Source organism: Carcharodon carcharias, chromosome 3, assembly GCF_017639515.1.
Source record: "Carcharodon carcharias isolate sCarCar2 chromosome 3, sCarCar2.pri, whole genome shotgun sequence".
Lineage (NCBI taxonomy): Eukaryota > Metazoa > Chordata > Chondrichthyes > Lamniformes > Lamnidae > Carcharodon > Carcharodon carcharias.
This window is the reverse complement of record NC_054469.1, coordinates 207,273,979-207,293,018: the sequence shown is the minus strand read 5'-3', so window position 1 is coordinate 207,293,018 and position 19,040 is coordinate 207,273,979. Positions and strand designations below refer to the sequence as shown.

The 19,040-nt window shown below is 40.3% G+C and overlaps 1 protein-coding gene across 2 annotated transcripts in view; it reads left to right on the top strand.

Moving 5' to 3' along the window:
- The window catches only part of cep72 (centrosomal protein 72), a 170,568-nt gene that overhangs the window by 16,159 nt on the left and 135,369 nt on the right, over window positions 1–19,040 (top strand). For both annotated transcript variants that reach the window (XM_041184602.1, XM_041184603.1), the window contains one exon: window positions 9,219–9,346. In XM_041184602.1, the coding sequence (XP_041040536.1) occupies window positions 9,219–9,346 (128 nt within the window). The remainder of the gene's footprint in view (window positions 1–9,218; window positions 9,347–19,040) is intronic.

Genomic DNA, 19,040 nt, shown 5'->3' with positions numbered 1-19,040 from the left:
GTCGAGTGGACATGAGGAAATCAGAGACGGTGTTATTGGTTTAAGTAAAAGTACTGGAGAAATTAATGGGTTTTAAGTCACCATATCCCTATATCTGTTGACCTGTAACCTCACATTTTGAAAGAGGTAGCTACAGAGATAGCGGATGCATTGCTTTTGACATTCAGAATTCTAAAACCATCCCCATGGATGGGAAGTTAGTAAATATAACCTTGCTGTTCAAGGAAGTAGGGAGAGAGAAAACCCCTGACACAATAAAAGGGAAAATCCTGAAAGGTATTATTAGGGTCGTGCCAACAAAGCATTTGGAAAATCATAGTATGATTAAGCAAAGTCAACACGTACTTATGAAAAGGCAATCTATTAAGAGTCTTTTGAGATTGCAACCAGCAGAGTAGATATGGGGGAATCAATGGATGTAGTGTATTTGGATTTTCAAAAAGCATTTGATAAGATGCCACGCAAGAAGTTATTACACAAAATGAGGCCTCATGGGATTGGGGCTAGTATGTTAGCATGGATTGAGGATTGGTTGACAGACAAAAAATAGAGATTGGAAATAAATGAGTCATTTTTGGATTGGCTGACTGTAACTAGTTGGTTACTGCAAGGATCGGGCCTCAGCTGTTTACTATCTATGTCAGTGACTTCGATGAAGGAATCAATATAATTTATCCAAGTTTGTTGATGATACAAACATAGATGGGAAAGTAAGTTGTGAAGAGGATGCAAAGAGGCTGCAGAGGGATATGGACAGGTTAAGTGAATGGGCATGAACATAGCCGATGGAATATAATGTGGGGAAATATGAAGTTATCCATTTTGGAAGGAAAATAGAAAAGCAAACTATTTGTTAATGGTGAGAGACTGGGAAATGTTCATATTCAGAAGGAACTGAGTATACTTGTACACGAGTCGTAAAAGTTTAACATGTATGTGCAGCAAGCAATTTGGAAAGCAGCTACTATGTTAGTCTTTATTAGAAAAGCATTGGAGTGTCAGAATGAAGAAGTCTTACTGCAATTGTTCGAGCCTTGCAGAATGCACAGTTGGAGTGCTGTGCACAGTTTTGGTCTCCTTAGCTATTTTTTTCCTTTAATAGGATGTGAGCGTCACTGGCAAAGCCGGCATTTGTTGCCTATCCCTAAATGCTCTTGAACTGAACATTTCAGAAGACAGTTAAAAATCAATCACATTGCTGTGGGTCTGGAGTTACATGTAGGGCAGGATGGCAGATTTCCTTCCCTGAAGGACATTAGTGAACCAGATGGGTCTTTATGACAAATGGTTATAGTTTGGTCACCATTACCAAGACAAGCTTTATATTCCACATTTATTAATTGAATTTAAATTCCTTATCTGCCATGGTGGGATTTGAACTCGTATCCCAGGGCATTAGCCTGAGCCTCTGGATTACTAGTCCAGTGACATTACTACTATGCCACCATTCCCCCCCTCCCCCCAACCTAAGGAGGGAGTGTAACAAAGGTTCACTAGGCAAATTACTTAAAAGAGGGGATTTTCCTATGGGGAGAGATTGAGTAGGCTGGGCTTATACTCCCTAAAATTTAGAATAAGACGTGATATTAAACTTTTAAAGAGCTTGATAGCGTGGATGTTGGGAGAATGTTTCCCTTGGATGGGAAGTCTAAAACTAGGGGTCAGAGTGTCAGAATACTGGGTGGACCGGTCGACCATTTTGGACTGAGTTGAGGAGAAATTTTTTCACTCAGCATTGTGGACCTCTGAAATTTTCCACTGCAGAGGGCAATGATTGTTCAGTCATTGAATACATTCAAGACAGATCGGTAAACTGTTGGATATTAAGGGATACGAGAATAGTGTAAAAAGGTGGAATTGAAGTAGAAGATCATGCATGATAGTGTTGAATGACTGAGCAGGCTTAGAGGGATGAATGGCCTCCTGTTTCTATTTCCTATGTTCTTACGTAACAATTTGCATTTATATAACCCCTTTAATGTGAAAATGTTCTTTTGTTACATTTCGGAGGGAAAGGGGAAAACAGGAAAGGATATGAGTAGCGAGCTGTAGATGGGCAAATACATTGCATGCAAGGAAAATAAAAGTGATTGTAAAAGCTTCTATTAGTATGTGAAAGAAAAAGATTAGTGAATATAAATGTAGGTGTCTTATATTCTGAAATAGGAGAATTTACAACCGAGAACAAGGAAATGGCAGATCAATTAAACAACTATTTTAGTTCTGCCTTCAAAGAGGAAGGCACAAATAACTTCCCAGAAATGCTAGACAACCAAGAGTGTATTGAGGAGGAGGAATTGAAGGAGATTTGTATTACTAAAAAAGTATTGCTGGAGAAATTAATGGGACTGAACGTCGATAAATCCCCAGGGCCTAATAATCTACATCCCATGACCATAAAGGAGGTGGCCATAGAAATAGTGGATGCATTGGTTGTCATTTTTCAAGATTCTGGAACAGTCCTGGCAGATTGGAGGGTAGCAAATGTAACCCCATTATTTAAAAAAGGAGGGAGGGAGAAAACAGCGAATTACAGACCAGTAGGCCTAACATTAGTAGTAGGGAAAATGCGAGAGTCTAGTATAAAGGACGTGATAATAGGACACTTAGAAAATATCAACGGGAGTGGACAAAGTCAACATGGATTTATGAAAGGGAAATCTTGTTTGACAAACCTACTGGAGTTTTTTGAGTGTTTAACTGGCAGAATAGATAAGGATGAACTGGTCGATGGATTTGGATTTTTGGATTTGGATGGTATTTGGATTTTCAGAAAGCTTTTGATAAAGTCCCACATAAGAGGCTGGTGTACAAAGTTAAAACACATGGGATTTGGGGTAATATATCGGCATGGATTGGTTAGCAGACAGGAAACGGAGTAGAAATAAATGAGTCTTTTTTGGAGTGGCTGGCAGTGATGAGTGGGGTACTTCAGGGATTGGTGTTTGGGCCCCAGCTATTCACAATATATATCAATTATTTGGATGAGGGAATCAAATGTAATATTTTCAAGTTTGCTGATGACATGAAACTTGGTGTGAATGTGAGTGGTGAGGAGGATGTTAAGAGGCTTCAAGGCAATTTAGACAAGTTGAGTGAGTGGGCAAATACATGGCGGATGCAGTATAACGTGGATAAGTGTGAAACTAAATGGCAGAGTATTATTTAAGTGGTGATAGATTGGGAAATATTGATGTACAAGGACACGCAGGTTCCTTTGTACATCAATCACTGAAAGCAAGCATGCAAGTGCAGCAAGCAGTTAAGAAGGCAAATGGTATGTTGGCCTTAATTGCAAGAGGACTTGAGTACAGGTGCAAGGATGTCTTCCTGCAGCTGTATAGGTCTGTGGTGAGACCACACTTGGAGTATTGTGTGCAGTTTTGGTCTCCTTATCTCAGAAAGGATAACTTGTCATAGAGGGAGTGCAGCGAAGCTTCACCTGACTGATTCCTGGGATGGCAGGATTGTTGTCTGAGGAGACATTGGGTCGACTAGGCCTGTATTTACTGGAGTTCAGAACAAGAAGGGGATCCCATTGAAACATAAAATTCTGACCGGGATGGACAGACTGGATGCAGGGATGATGTATCCTCTGGCTGGGGATCTAGACCAAGGGGCCACAGTGTCAGAACACTGGGTAGGCCATTTAGGTCTGAGATGAGGAGAATGTTCTTCATTCAGAGGCTGGTGAACCTATGGAATTCTCTACCACAGAAGGCTGCAGAGGCTAAGTAATTGAATTTATTGAAGAAGGAAATCAATAGGTTTCTGGACTCTAAAGGCGTCAAGGGGTATGGGGAGAGAGCGGGAGTATGGCGTTGAGGTAGAGGATCAGCCATGCTGATTTGAAAGTCGGAGCAGGTTCAAAGGGCTGAATGACCTACTCCTGCTCCTATTTTCTATGTTTCTATGAGACAGTCAAAAATAGAGATTGAGATGTTTTCTTGAAAGTGGAGGGAGGAAGTTGTAGGGAATGCTACTGAGGGAGTCACGTCTCTGCAATCAATGTTGGGGCAAAGGCAGAGTTAGCATGCATGAGAGCCCAGAGCTGGAGTATAAAAGAGAATGAAAATGAGTAGAGGTTGGCATGGATGCTGACTGGTTGGAGGCTGCGGGGACAATTATGTGGATTGTGGTGGGCAGAAGCTGCAGAAGTAGGTGAGGTGGATGAGTGGGGACTTAGTGTGGTGTTGCACATGGGCGCCCTAGGTGTGGACAAAGAAGAGTTTATGATGGATAGGAGATAGAGGGCAGGAAGAACACTAGAGAATTTGGACCTAAAAGTCACATGTGCAATGCCTTCAGCACTGGGGAAGTGGGAGCATTGTTGTGGAAATAGTAGGTGTTGATTGACAGGATGTGGAATTTGAAGCTTATCCCTGGGTTGAATAGGATTCCAAAGTTTTACATTATGAATAGATGATAAACTAACCCATACATGGCATTTACAAGCTTCGGTCCAGTGGACACTGAGACCTGTTAACACACTCTTTCAGCATTGAATGGATTAAAAAAAAGCATTGGGAGGAAGCCTGGAGTGAAGTTTTTATTTTAGTGCAGGTGGAAATGAAATGCTGATTTGGAAAAACAAATCTGTTTGGGAATGCAGGAGAGATTCAAGCTGAAAACCCCCAGTGTGAAACAGTTATGAATACGTGAATGTCAGAAAAAGAATACTTGCAAATTGTTCCTTTTGTGTGCAAAGTTTAAACCAACCATGATCTGTACCCATGCTGTATCAAGAACATCAAACTGCTAACTTGGACAAATAAAGGGACATGCAGGGCCATGTTGAAAGAGTGGTCAGAGGGGCAAAGAGTGTGTTGGAAAAGAGCATAACTGCAGGCACAAAACCTACTGGTAAGAATCTCATTCAGTGGTCAAGGTGCTGCCATGGAGAAAGCAACGGGGAACTATAGATTCCCCAAGCTCCTAGGTAATTCATAAAAGGAGCAAAGCTTGAACATATTTCTTTTATTTGTGAGAATGGGTCCCTGCGCATGAATGTGTGTCACTTCTAGCAAGCATAAATGAACTGGGTTATGAGATCAACTGATTATCTCAAATTGGTCGTTAGTGTAACTATTAGTGCACTCGGGCTTTTTCAGTAAGGGCTGCCTAATCACAGATTCATATTTAATAGCAGATGTTTGATTTTGGGTTTTGCAAACATTGAGGCAAATCCTTGGGTTGCCAACCCTTTTCTTCTGTAGTATAGATTGTTGTGATTGTTTGAAATTTGGCATTCTTGCATTTGCTCTGATGAGTGCAAGACGAAAAACTTCAGCAACATGTCTCTCTTTTCAGCAGTGTTCAAGTTCTGTACTACCAAGTGACTGTTGGCATACTGCCAATCTTCTAATGCCACCCCAGTGTCAACTGACTCCCTCCTAATAAGTGTCAGTGCTATAGAAGCTCATTCAATTTCCCAGCACTTTGGGATAAATACCATTATTGCCTGGAAATTTATTTATTTCAAGTCCAATTAGCCTTTCATCTTATTTATCGCAAAGTCATTGATTATACTTGGGATATCTTGTTGCAGATGTCATGCCACTCATGACTGTTTACTACTTTTTGCCTATCAGTTTCAAAGCCAATTTGCATATTTTATGTCCTTACTTTGTCTAACTATTCCTCTTCTGGTACTGAATTATTTTTACTGTTATACTTAGCGACATCAACCATGCTTTTTTCCAGCAATTCTTTACATCTCTGTCCACTTTTCAGTATAGTTTTGTAACTTCTTGTATTCAGTGAATTCCATAATTGGAATTAAACAAAGTAAAGCATACTGGAAAATGGGAAATTTAGTGTTTTGTAAACATTTGAATAATTAGAATTGAAAGAAGTGATTAGTAGGACAAGATGGCACAGGTTCCAAGAACTAAAAGGCAATTCATGACTGATATTATAAAACACATTAGTCATCAACACATGGCATAGGCCTCTGGGTAAGATTGGGATGATGGAAACCCTAGAATGGCCTGAAACAGTTTGGTGCTTTGATGGGTGGGACTTTGGCTTGGGAATAAACATTTAATCACAGATAAATGGTCCAAAATTACTGTGAAGAGCTGCCAAAACGTTTTGAGTTTTTATTGGTTTATAATAATCTGCAAAATTACAGTGTTTCAATCTATTTTTGCTCTTGTTGCTGGCTAAACACAGTTTGTAGTTTCTAGTCCAAGCTTATGCTGTCTTGGCAAGGTGTTTTTCATCAGCTGTCGAGAACAGGAATGAATGTATGTCCTTGCCTAGCTCGGTAACCTCATCCAACCTACAACCCTCTGAGAATTCTGCACTCCTCCAATTCTGGCCTCTTGTTCATCTTGATTTTCATTGCTTGGTGGCTATACATCAGCTATCTACAAAAATTAAAACCCACTTCTTTGACAAGGCTTTTTGTCACCTATCCTAATATTCCCTTTATACGACTTGGCATCATATTTTGTTTGGCAACGTTCCCATGAAGCACCTCGGAACATTATACTACTTTAAAGATGTTACATAAATGCCAGTTGTTCTTGGTGGTGGTGGTGGTAGCCCATTCTGTAACTATTGTGACCTGATATTAAAGGGGATGAGTTAGTCACCCACCAAGTAAACAATGCCCCTTTTTTTTATTTTTATTGTGTTCACCTGACATTTACCAGGCTGATCAGATCCACAAGGGAAACTTGGCCACGCTATCGCAACGGTTTTACAATTTGTATTTATTACAAGAAGATTTGTGCACTGATTTCAAAAGTACTGAGCCCGCTAACACCTTTAGAGATTTTTAAAATTAAATTAAAACACTTATTAACAAAAGAATAAAACACATACACAAGATTACAATTACATAGTTACTTGATATTATAACAACTTCCAAAGTTCCTAGTTAGCCAGACTCCCAAGTACACACCCACCTTAAGGCAACAGTGCAATGTAGGTTTTAAATTTATTGCAACAATGCAGCAAGGTTACCACAAGCACCCACTCAAATTCCCAAGGTTTCTAACACAACTTTGGTTACTGGAACAGCTGACGTCTGCAAAGTGGCTAAAGGCTTTTCCCCAAGTCTATTTCACATGGTGTACCTTTCAGATATTACACGGTCACACCCCACATAGCCTTCTATCCTCCTTTAAATATATTTTTCTTCTTTAATCTGTAAAAACCCATTGTTCTCCATGTCTTTGGAATTTACTTTTCCCATAATATAAAAATCTTTTATGTTGTCATTATGGCCAGCATTTTTGGGTGTGAACATCCTACCATTCTCTTTGAAAATCAAACACCTCTCCACTTATCTTAAAATGCAAATTTCATTCACAGCCTATCTGCTGAGATAGTTCATTCATTAGCATTTCATATGCCCTTTTGCACATAACTCATTTGATAATTTCAACCTTGCAGTCTATCAGTCTGTAATTCAATGAAATCAGCCACACAGACAGAACCATCCACACACACATACACACACAAACATAAGCCTACTTTACAATACCACACAATAGTATGAAAGAATATGATAGTTTCGTGACAAATGCTGTGCACAAACAAGATCTTAAACGAGACAACTTGTGTGTGACCTGGATGGCACATTCCCATGTTCCTGTGCAGTTGTGCATCTTCAAGGGACATTGTGATTGGCCATTCTGACCACACCTGGTCAAGTTTCAGTTCATAGAAAATGCTTGTTTGCCATAGGAGTTGACTTTTCTATTGAGCCAGTACAAAAGATTTAAGCACATGAATAGGTAGTTCAAGTAATAAATGGGCATGTGAATTTTAACTTCTTGGGAAAAGAATCTTACCAGATTTCTTCAATATGAAATGACTATTGTCTTTCCTATATGTCCTGTTCCCTCATTGTTCTCCTCATTGCCACTCATTTCTCTTTGCATTTTTGGTCTCACTCTTCCCATACTGTTATCTCTCAATCCATATGCTTACTCTGTACAATCAGTTATGCTGTTTGTCCCCTTGATCTTGATTTCCCTTTCTCGATAATTACCAACTTGCACTTTGCTGGGTTCACCTTTCTTATAATTTGTGGGTCAGGTGATTTGGAATTTAGAATTGATTCACCATTTGGGAAGCAGCATTGGAAATGCATGGCATTAATTTTGAAGCCTGTATATTTACCAGGTGGGCAGAATGCTGCAGATTTAGGAAGACAATAAAAATAAGTGACTTGGCTTCATGAGCTGGAGAGCTAGGATGTGCATGCTGCATTTTAAACACCTTAAATGTTTCCATCCATTCTAGAAAAATTGTTTGCACAAATTAGATAGAATCTGAATTGTAAGGTTATTCCTTGTATTCAGTTCAAGATAACAAGGCACTCTCTCCTCCTCTCTTTAGCCTTTGCTCTTTCTCTCTTACCATTTTTAAATTTTTCTCAGGTCCTCCCTTTTCCTCATTCTCTCTTTCTCTCCTCACATCGACCCCCAAGATAGTTAATTTCCTTTTGTGAACCTAGGAGGTGAATATCAGCAACCGACCACTTGGAATATCAGAGGCAGCTCTGAATGTATCTCATTCAGCACCAATATGCATTTTTCATCAGTGGACATTGAATTATGATTGGGTGTGTGAGCCCTAACTGATTTTTGTTTTTCCCTCTCCAAAACCCAAGGGTATTGAGTCCAGTTGCACCCAATGACTGCCCTCCCTGAGGTTGCAGGGTGGAATGGAACCTCCAACTTCCTGGTCACTATTGGCTTAAGTGTGAAGACAATGTCGATGATGCCAGGACAGCTGTCCGAGTTGTTACTGTGGCCCCAAGTGCCCCTGGGCTCAAAGAGGGAGGAAAAAAAAAATCTCCTGCTCCCAATAATTAGCCAGTGATCTGGAATCTCTGTAAATATCGAGCGAGAAAAAGATGGGGCTCAGCTAAGAGGCCTTCTGCAAGTGAACCTTATCTTCCTATTCACTGTCAAGAGCTACATGTGAAGACTGATATGCTGTGGGTGCTTGTGGAGACTGTTCCTTAGCAAGGATCAGCACCTTCTGGAAAGATGGGTGGAAATTTATTTTTTTTTAAGTGGCATTACAATTAGATGCTGGGGGAAGTGCTTGTGAATTAACTGGAAACTGATGTCTTGCTCCAATTAAGCATAAAGTAGGAACAGCAAAGTAAAAAATCATACATGATTTATGATGAATTGTTAAATAATGCTTGCATTTGTGAATGCAATAAAAACTGATTATTTTTTATTTTTCAGCGGATGTACGTTCTTTGATTCTGCCAGGAAGCTATGAAGAAAAGATCTCACATCTTGGAAAATCCCTCAGGAATTTTACCCGCCTTAAAACACTAGATCTATCTCGTAATTCTCTGGTTACATTAGAGGTCAGTTTCCTTGTCTTCGTTGATCTCTAGCCCTTTTGCCTTTGTATCATAACTGTTAAATATTTAAAATATTCAGTTCAGTAATGCAGACTCTTGCATAATTGTCCTCGGGTGTTGAACAATACACAATAGACACAACAGCATATGATCAAAGTTTATCCTGTACTAATATATTTATTATGGTATGTCATTCATTAATATTTGTGTGCTTTTTATTGGATTTCTAATAAATATTTTGTAAAATCTTATCTCCAGATTAGCTGCATGTTCAATCAGGAGAGTTTCCAAAAACCCAGTTTATTTAGATCAGCTCCTTAGTCTGCCACGTTGGAGTCAGCAAGTTTCTCTGGTGTTATAAAAATTCCACAGACTCCCTGTAACACAACACGTGTTTTTTCATATAAAAATTATCTGCGTGCTGCCCGCTCTCACTATTTTACTGCTGCTGCTCCTATCTTGGCACTGCAAAATGCCGGTCCCCGTGACCATTCCGTGCTCTCTTTCTCTCCACATGAGCCCCAGTCATCTGACCACCCGATCTCCCTCTTTACTCCACTATCCTTAACTTCCTCACCAATTGTTCCTTGATGCATCAACCAGCTCCAGTTCTCTGCTTGATTGTCAGTCAGTTCTTCCTGTCGATTTATTCATCTTTTAATTCTTACACCCCCGCCATTCTGAATTAATTATGCTTGCTGTTTACTTTATCCAACTTTGGGATTATCAATTGTATGTTTTCTACTTAACAGTTTTTATTTGTTGCAAGTAACCTGCCTGCCTTTTTCACTTGACCTACAAGTCAGTTTACTAGACTAATCAATTGTATTGGAATGGACAATTTTTTCTAAAGTTGATCTTCTCTAAATACCGACAATGTAGAACAATAATTGACGTAAGTAACTGGCTCGGCTTGCAGTTAAATGTTGCAATATCACATCCTCAGAATATCTTAAACTACTTAAAACAATGGGCTAATTTTGAACTACAGTTACTACTGTTAATACACAAAGATGGCTGGTAGTTTCAGCATGGAGAGCAAATTAATGCATGACTAAATAATCTGTTTTGGTGGTGTTAGTTGAAGGGCAATTGTTTGCTAGAACACTGAAAGAATTGCTCATTTTGCTTCAGATAGTTTTATAAGACTTTTTCTGTCAACTGGAGGCGACAGGCAGGATGTCAGTTTAAAAACACATTCTGACAACCACACAATTGAACAACATTGTGCATGAATTTTAATTCTAGTACAATGCCAAATACATAGGCCGTACATCCCAGTGATTGGCTGATCAAATCAAACAGCACATTATTTAGTTGTTTGTAATAGGTGGAGTACAGACCGTACTCAGCCAGCCCACACTTGCAGAACCCAAAACAAAATGTCTACACTTAGATGTGATTCTGCAATCGAGCAACACTTGCTGATCAATCCTGAGTGTGCTAATAGCTACACTAATAACCACTTTAAGCTAATCAGTTGATCTCATAATGCGGCTCATTTACACTCACTAGAACAACATAGATTCAGATGCAGGGACCCATTCTCTGTGAGCAAAGGGAAAATGTTAACACTTTGAGCCATTTTTTGAATTACTTGGGAGCTTGGGGGGCCAATGGTTTCTCCCGTTGAATTCTCCATGGCAGTGCCGTGGCTAGTCACATTAGGCTTGCACCCTTTTCCCCTGGGTGTGGATTGTCATTTGTCCTGGTGAGTTTAGGATGAAGAGCTTCGGCAACATGTCTCTCTTTTCAGCACTATTTAAGTTCTGTACCACCAAGCAACTGATAGGAGAAATAGCTTCCACAATTATGGAAGCTCCAGCTCTTTAATTTCATTTGGGGAGAGAAAGCTTGTAATTCACTGGTGAGATACTTCAGTTTCTTTATGAAGGTGATTTGGTATTTCACTGGTCACAAAGCATCTAATATTTGACAACTTTGCATGTTTGAGAATTTGTTTATCAAATCTCAAGATAATTACTGATGTGGAAGTCATTGGTCCATGTTAAATCATCTATCATTGCACATCCCCGTTGTATTTAGAAGGAGACTGGAACTAGGAGACAGAGTTCAGGAATAAGAGATGAAGATGAAGATGAGAATTTTTTTTCTCTCAAGGTCATTAGTCTGTGGAATTCTCTCCCTCAGAAAGGAGTGCAGGCAGGGTAATTGAATTTATTCAAGGCTGAGTTAGATATTTGATAGACATGGGAATCAAGGATTATGGGGACAGACAGGAAAGGAGTTGAGGCAACGATCAGATCAGCCATGACCTTATCGAATGGGGGATTAGGCTCGAAGGGCCGAATGGCTACTCCTATTCCCGAGTCCTATATTCAAACAGTTGTTTTCCTCCATTGCAATATTTTTATCACTATTAAAGAAAGCGAATAATGACTTTTTTTTTAAAAAAGGCCCCCATGATTTGCCTCCCCAAATTACTTGCAGCAGTGTTCGAATTAATATTTTATTTCTGGCGACTCCAGGACAATCCTAGAAGGTTGTAATCCAAAGTGGAGGCCAACATTGTGTGTGAGCAATCAGGTCTGCCTGTGATGCCCTCCTTGGTGAGTAAGACTTGTACCCCTTAATTTATGCTGTGTTGGGTGTACCTCAATTCGACAATAACATCTACTCAGTCGGCACTTTCTGCCATGGGTCGATTCTCGACCCACAGATCTTTGGGCACATGGAGCAGGGTGCCTCATAAGGTAACGGGATCCAGAACGCAGGATTTGCTTCATTTTCTTTCCTCTGCTGCTGCTCTGCCTCATCATTAAAACTTGTAGCGTGATGCAGCTTGATAGACAAGACATCACCATTTTGATTGGTAGTAAGCTCCTCCAGCCATTACTGTTGATGCTGCCATACTCAGAGACTTTGAAGTGTTTTCTTTGTCCTCCCTTTGACACATTGGCCATTTGAGAGTTGAGAGAACGGGAATTGCTAGTGGAGCCAGTTTTCGGCTGTTCGGATGCAGTGTCTCATCCAACAAAGTTGATTTTGCAGGGGTTTTTCCTGAATGTTTATAGAGCTGGTTTCGAGAAGGGTATTAGCATTTACTCGATGGTCCTCCTGTTGAATCCGGAAGATGCAGCGGAGGCATTGCTGATGGAGTTTCTCTAGCTCTCTTATGTGTCGCTGATACACAGTTCAGGTCTCACTGCATTACTGCAATATGGTGATAACTAATCTGTACACTAGGACTTTTGACTTGTGGAAGTCTTTGTTGTCAAATACTCACTGCTTTACTTTGTAGAAGGCTGTTGGAAGATATGCTCCTCAAATTCTGGAACTCCTTGACAACTTCCTTAAATTACATTTTTGGAGCAGGAGGTTGGTGCAGGCTCACCCCTTCACTTGAGGTCAAAGATTGCAGGTGAAGAATGAATGAGATTAGGCTTCATAGGACGACCGATCCTTGTAACTGCTACAGTGTGTCTCAATGCTTTGAAATCAGCAAGAGAGAGAATCGGGAGAGGGATCGGTGCAAGTTAACGTAGAATACAGCTACACTCTAGAAGGAAATGCAAAATATGACAACATTGGGAAAATATTAGGATTGAGACTTACAACCAGTAAAACTGAAACCATCACTCGTTTAAATACAGGTACACTCTCTGTCAAAACCGGCAGCCTCTGGACTTGTCTGAAAACTGGATATTTTTAAAATGTGCCATGGCAAACTCTGGCAAAATCCAAAATCTGGTATGGCCTTGGTCCTGAGGCTGCTGGTTTTGAGAGAATGAACCTGTATTTAAATGAGTGTTTCAGTTTTACTGGTAGTAAGTTTGAATCCTAATATTTTCCCAATGTTGTCATATTTTGCATTTCCTCCTTTGCAAAGACAGCAACTCACTGTTTGACCCCTTGCAGCTGCTACCTATATCCTTGTTCCCCTTTTCATTTGATTGACAACCTTGACCATGAAAGTAACAAAACAGGACAAAAACATTTCAGATTTGAAATGGAGCTAGTGTAGGTGCACATGCACAGCTGCTTTAATCTGATCTCAAAAGTCAGGCGATACCTGATCTCAGTTCTATACGACACCAGCAGCAACTGTTTGCCACGTTCAGGACTCGGGGAACAAGGAGTGAGAGTGGAAGAATAACTACCGCAATTAACCTTGTAGGGTGGTGGGGAAGAGAGAAACCACAACTCACATTGTGGCACGAGAACAAATGTTTGGGGGAGCATTTTAGGGGAACTAATATCCAGCGGGACCTGAGGGAGAAGAGTAGAGAATGGGGAGCTCAAGCTGAAGGGTCTGTGACCAGCAATCGCTACCTTGACCTTCTCATTAAGTCGGGGCCTGGGGCTCAGTGGAAACTGCCACTATCATTGCACAAGCTCTCAAAAGGGCACAAACAGAGGTGCAAGTTGGGGCATGAGCTACCAGGTTGCTGAATTCAATTGCACCTGGATTTTCTTTACTTTAAATTTTTTCAAAGCTAGAAGCTATTTATGGTGGGCCCCTTGAAACCTTCTCACTATCTCCTAAGAGGCGATGGACCCCCGGTCAGGAACTCCTGCCATATTTTATTGGGGCAGTCAGAGTATTCACTTTGATCAAGGAGCAATTGGTTAATTGGTAGTTATATGTGGTGTGGATTGGATGCAAAGTAATGTTTTGTCTATTTAAACTCATGTAGGGTCTCTACTGGATCAGTGTGACATTTATTTCCTTCAACAATATTTCTACCTCTTTTGAGTGAAACTGCTTTAGTTCTCTCATCAGATATTTGCTGTAAAGTATGATTCACGGCTGAGAAAACCCCACGATGTTGTGAATCGCATCCTTTAACCATCAGAGGAGATCTCTGTGCATTGTTGCTTACCCTTGCGCTACCTACTGCGCCGCTAAACCTGCTTTGAAACTTAAATGTAGTGGTTATGATACTTGACCAATAATCCGGTGAATGTGAATTCAAATTCCACTGTGGCACATTGAGAATTTGAAGTCAGTTTAAAAAGAATTGTGAAATTGAATACTATGACCTTGAATCTGTCCGATTGTTGTAAAAACTCAACTAGTTCACTCATGTCCTTTCAGGAAGGAAACCTGCTGTCCTTATCTGATCTGGCCCATCTCTGCAGTTGACTCTCAACTGCCCTTTGAAATGGCGCAGCAAGTCACTCAGTTGTGTCAAACCACTACAGCAGCTCCAGTAGAAGGCCAGGCCATCACCAGCTTCTCAGGGCAACTAGGGATGGGCAATGAATCCTGGTCTTGCCAGCGAGGCCCATATCCAGAGAACGAGTTTAAAGAAAAATTGATTGTCTTCACGTCTTTGTGTTCTGGAATTGGATCGGGGGTTATACTGTCACTTTTCTGGAAAAAGCTGCACATCAGTGCAAAAATGAGAGCCACTATTCACCCAGTGATGGATTGAGATACCCAAGTTAATTTCACTTGGGAAATTAAAGCCAGCAGAAGGAAGTTGCCCTTGGAAGTGAGTGGTTAAAACTACATATTAAGCAGTACAGACCAGGAAAACCAGCTTCAATCAGTCTGTCTTCAGTTGGACTCTGTCGCTACTGTGCTAACTGATCTCAGCTGGGCTAGAAATAGAGGCATTACAAATTTGCCTTGGCTCCCATAGACTTAGTAGTAGAAAATTAATCACAATGTTTAGGTTGCATAGGCGCTAACTCAATCCGAACTAGTAATTGATGAGGCTTAAAGGGGCCAGAGCCAAGTTGAGGAAGTTGCTGGAATCAAAAACAATGAATTTGGTTTTGCCAATATTGAGCTGAAGAAGATACATTTAATCAGAAAAGTCTTTGATTTAAAAAAATGACATTTTATTACTAATAGACCATTTAAATGGAGCCTTCTCCTTACTAGTCTCTGTGTTGTGTCCAACATGCTGTGTCAAAGAAGGATGTAAGGGGGTGGAGGGGCAGCTTCAAACCAGTCTGAAGAATGTCATGGAGATACCCTATATGAATAGGATTACACCCTATAACTAGTGCTTCCAGCTTGTCCCACACAATTGTAATATTTTGTGTATCAGAGTATCTACACTCTCCACCCACCCAAAACCTTGAAGCAACACAAAATTAGATAAAAATTGAGGCCAATTTGAAAGACAAATGCCTGGGAAATTCCCCTCCAACACACTTGGGCAAACAAAACTAGTCCAGGAGATCTCTATAAGAGGGCGCTTAGATGGCTCAACACAGGCTTCTGAGGCAGTTTGGAGTTAAACTCCCTGCTGCCCACCTCAGAATTCTCTCTGTTAGCCTTGGCTGGCTAAATGGTAGCATTCTCGCCTCTAAATCAAAAGCTTATGGTGTAGGGGGTAACATATTGGCATGGATAGAAGATTGGCCAACTAACCAGAAACGGAGAGTAGGCATAAATGGGTCATTTTCTCATTTAGCAAGAATGGTGTGCCACAGGGATCAGTGCTGGGGCCTCAACTTTTTACAATTTATATAAATGACTTGGGTAAGGAGACCTAAGGCATGGTTGCTAAATTTGCTGATGACAAAGATAGGTAGGAAAGTAAGTTGTGAAGAGGACATAAGGAGGCTACAAAAGGATATAGATAGGTTAAGTGAGTGGGGAAAGATTTGGCAAATGGACTATAATGTGGTAAATGACAGGAATAATAAAAAAGATTATTATCTAAATGGTGAGAGTTTGCAGAACTCGCTGAGATGCAGAGGGCTCTGGGTACCCTAGTGCATGAATCGCAAAATGTTAGTATGCAGGTACAGCAAGTAATTAGGAAAGCTAATAGAATGTTATCTTTTATTGTGAGGCAAATTGAATGCAAAAGTAGAGAGGTTATTCTTCAGTTATTCAAGGCACTGATAAAACCACATCTGGAGTACAGTGTACAATATTGGTCTCCTTATTTGAGGAGGGATGTAAATGCATTGGAAGCAGTTCAGAAAAGGTTCACTAGATTAATATCTGGAATTAGAGGGTTGTTTGATGAGGAAAGGTTGACTAGGCTAGGCTTGTATCCACTGGCGTTTAGAATAAGAGGACTTGATTGAAACAAGATCCTGAGGGTTCTTGACAGGGTGGATGTGGAAAAGATGTTGCCTCTTGTGGGAGAATCTAGACCTAGTGGTTACTCATTTAAGGCTGAGATGAGAATTATTTTCTCTGAGGGTCATGAGTCTTTGGAGCTCTCTTCCTCAAAAGGCAGTGGAAGCAGAGCCTTTGGATATTTTTATGACAGAGCTAGATAGATTCTTGATCAGGAAGGGGGTGAGAGGTTATTGAGAGTAGGTGAGAATGTGTGTTGAGGTTATAATCAGATCAGCCATGATCTTATTGAATGGTGGATCAGGCTCAAGGGGCCGAGTCATCATCATCTCCTAATTCATGTGTTTGTAGGTTTTTCAAGTTCCACTTCAGAGAATTTAGCATAAGATGCAGCATAAAACTCAAGTCTAATACCTTTATTGAGGAGGTGATGCATTGTTTTTTGGATCAGACATTAAACTGAGGCCCCAGCCACCCCTCAGGTGGACCTAAAAGGTCCCATGGCATTATTCAAAGAATTCTCCCTGGTGTCCTACCTAATATGATGTTCCCCTCAGGCAACATCCCTAAAAAAGACAGATTGTCACTATCATCTTGCTGTTTGTGGGATCTTGCTTGCAACTTGGCTGCCATGTTTCCTGCAGTACAGCAGTGAATAACTTCAAAAAGTACTTAATTGGCTGTGAAGTGCCTTTGGCCTTTCTGGACACATAAGAGGTAGTGCAGGAATGCAAGTCTTGTTAACAATGCTTATGTTAAAAATCAGCTTTATGCTAATTACACAACACTTGTACCTAATGTACTTCCTTGGAACAGAGTGTGCTCTCTTTAAGTTTAAAATTGTGAAGTTATCAAATTACTTGTAATGTGCAAATGTGTTATCATTTGTTAATTTTTATAAATAAATAGCCTAGTTAACTACCTTGTTCAATAGCAAAAATGACCTTGAACAAGGAATTTCTTGATTATCAGGGCATTGAATCACAATAGGGTGTGTTTCAACAGACATCACCTTTTAGGCATCTTTTTCAAGTTGCATTCTTTGTGTGTGAGCCAAAGTAGCAATTTCTGACAGGCTGTTTAACTGTGGAAGACATCCACAGCAAAGCTCAGCAAAGCTTTTTCCTCATATCACATCCACTGCGCACACTGTTCTTAGCAGGGGTAGCTGGACAGCATTCCGAAGGAGGAGTGTCAGCTTTTGACCCCTTTTGCAGCCTTGGAACCTTGAGGCAAATGGTAACTTCCCTTCCTACTACTAACATGATTAAGACCTAAGCAACATCAATTCAGGATAAAATCTAAACTCGTCCTGATTTTTGCAGGACATTTATTTACTAATTCATCAAGGTAGCCCTTATTAAATTTTAACCCTGATCTCTACCATCACATATTTTTGTTTATATCTCTATTATGTTGATTGTTTTGCTGCTGTCTCTGCTTCAGTACAATCTGCGGTAGAGGGTACAAAGAGGATGCATTTATGACTTGTTTGTGCCATTAATTATTTTTGTTTGTGTCCAAATTATTCCGATCAATTTGCAGCCAAGGAGCACGTTCAATTGTGATTTATTCGGGATGATATCGAGAAATAGAGAGTTGATTTTGGCAAGGATTTCTGTACTAAAACCTCTTGCATTACTCCAGCTAAAACTGCAGTATTGGCAAATCAGAATTGCAGTTTTCCTGTGGACCACACACAATTCCCTGTATGTCCAGGACGCATTCCAATATTCTTTTTTGGGTGCCTTATAACAATGATCATGTACCAGGAAATGGTATGGAAACAAATTTGATGAAGGTTTATAAAATAATGAAGGGACTAGATCAACTATTAAGTTGTTCTAATCCTAATATTTCAAATTCAGTTCTGGCTTCTTGCGCATCCCTGATTTTCATTGCTCCACCGTTGGCTGTTGCACCTTCAGCTGCCTAAAGTTCTGGAATTTTATACTTAAACTTCTCCACTACTTGCCTCTTCCCTTCAAGAAACTCCTGAAAACTTCCTTTTCCCTCTCCTAATATCAAATTTTGTTTGATTGAATTTGTTATTGTTGTTCATGTAAGTAGTTTAGTGTAGGCCAGGGGTCATGCAAACAGATAGCTAAAGGGCAGAACTAGGTTGGATATTAGGCTGTTCTTTTCACAGAGAATAGAGGACCTGTCAAACAGGTTGCTGGCTTCTGCAGCAAATGCTGATTCTCTGAATTCCTTCAAGCAAGAGCTGGTCCTGTTCATGGCTGGGTCAGAGAACATCTGGTATAAGAACTAAGTATCCTGTAATATAAATCAGAGCCAATGTGATCTCCTGGACTAGTTTCAGGTGCCAAAGAGGGAAGAGAAGAATTAACTATTTCCCCCCATTAATTTATTTTGTTTTTGCTTCTCCCAGAAGATCACATTTCCGTGGGTGGGTGGATGGGGTATGTATGCATGAGGAATCACAGCTGTGTGGGATAGGTTGGGTGGACAGTATATATTTTCCTGCCTGTCAGTTTCATATATTGCTAAATTGTTTGATGTTTCAGATAATAGATAGAACAGTGGCTGAACTTTCCTCAGCTGTGTTAATCCCACAGGTCAGAAAGGTCCCAGGTTTGGCTGTCACATTATGCTGAGTTAGCTGATCTCATTTCGGGCAGCGTTGGTGATATGACAGTTGGATTCAGTGTCCTTTCACTGGTC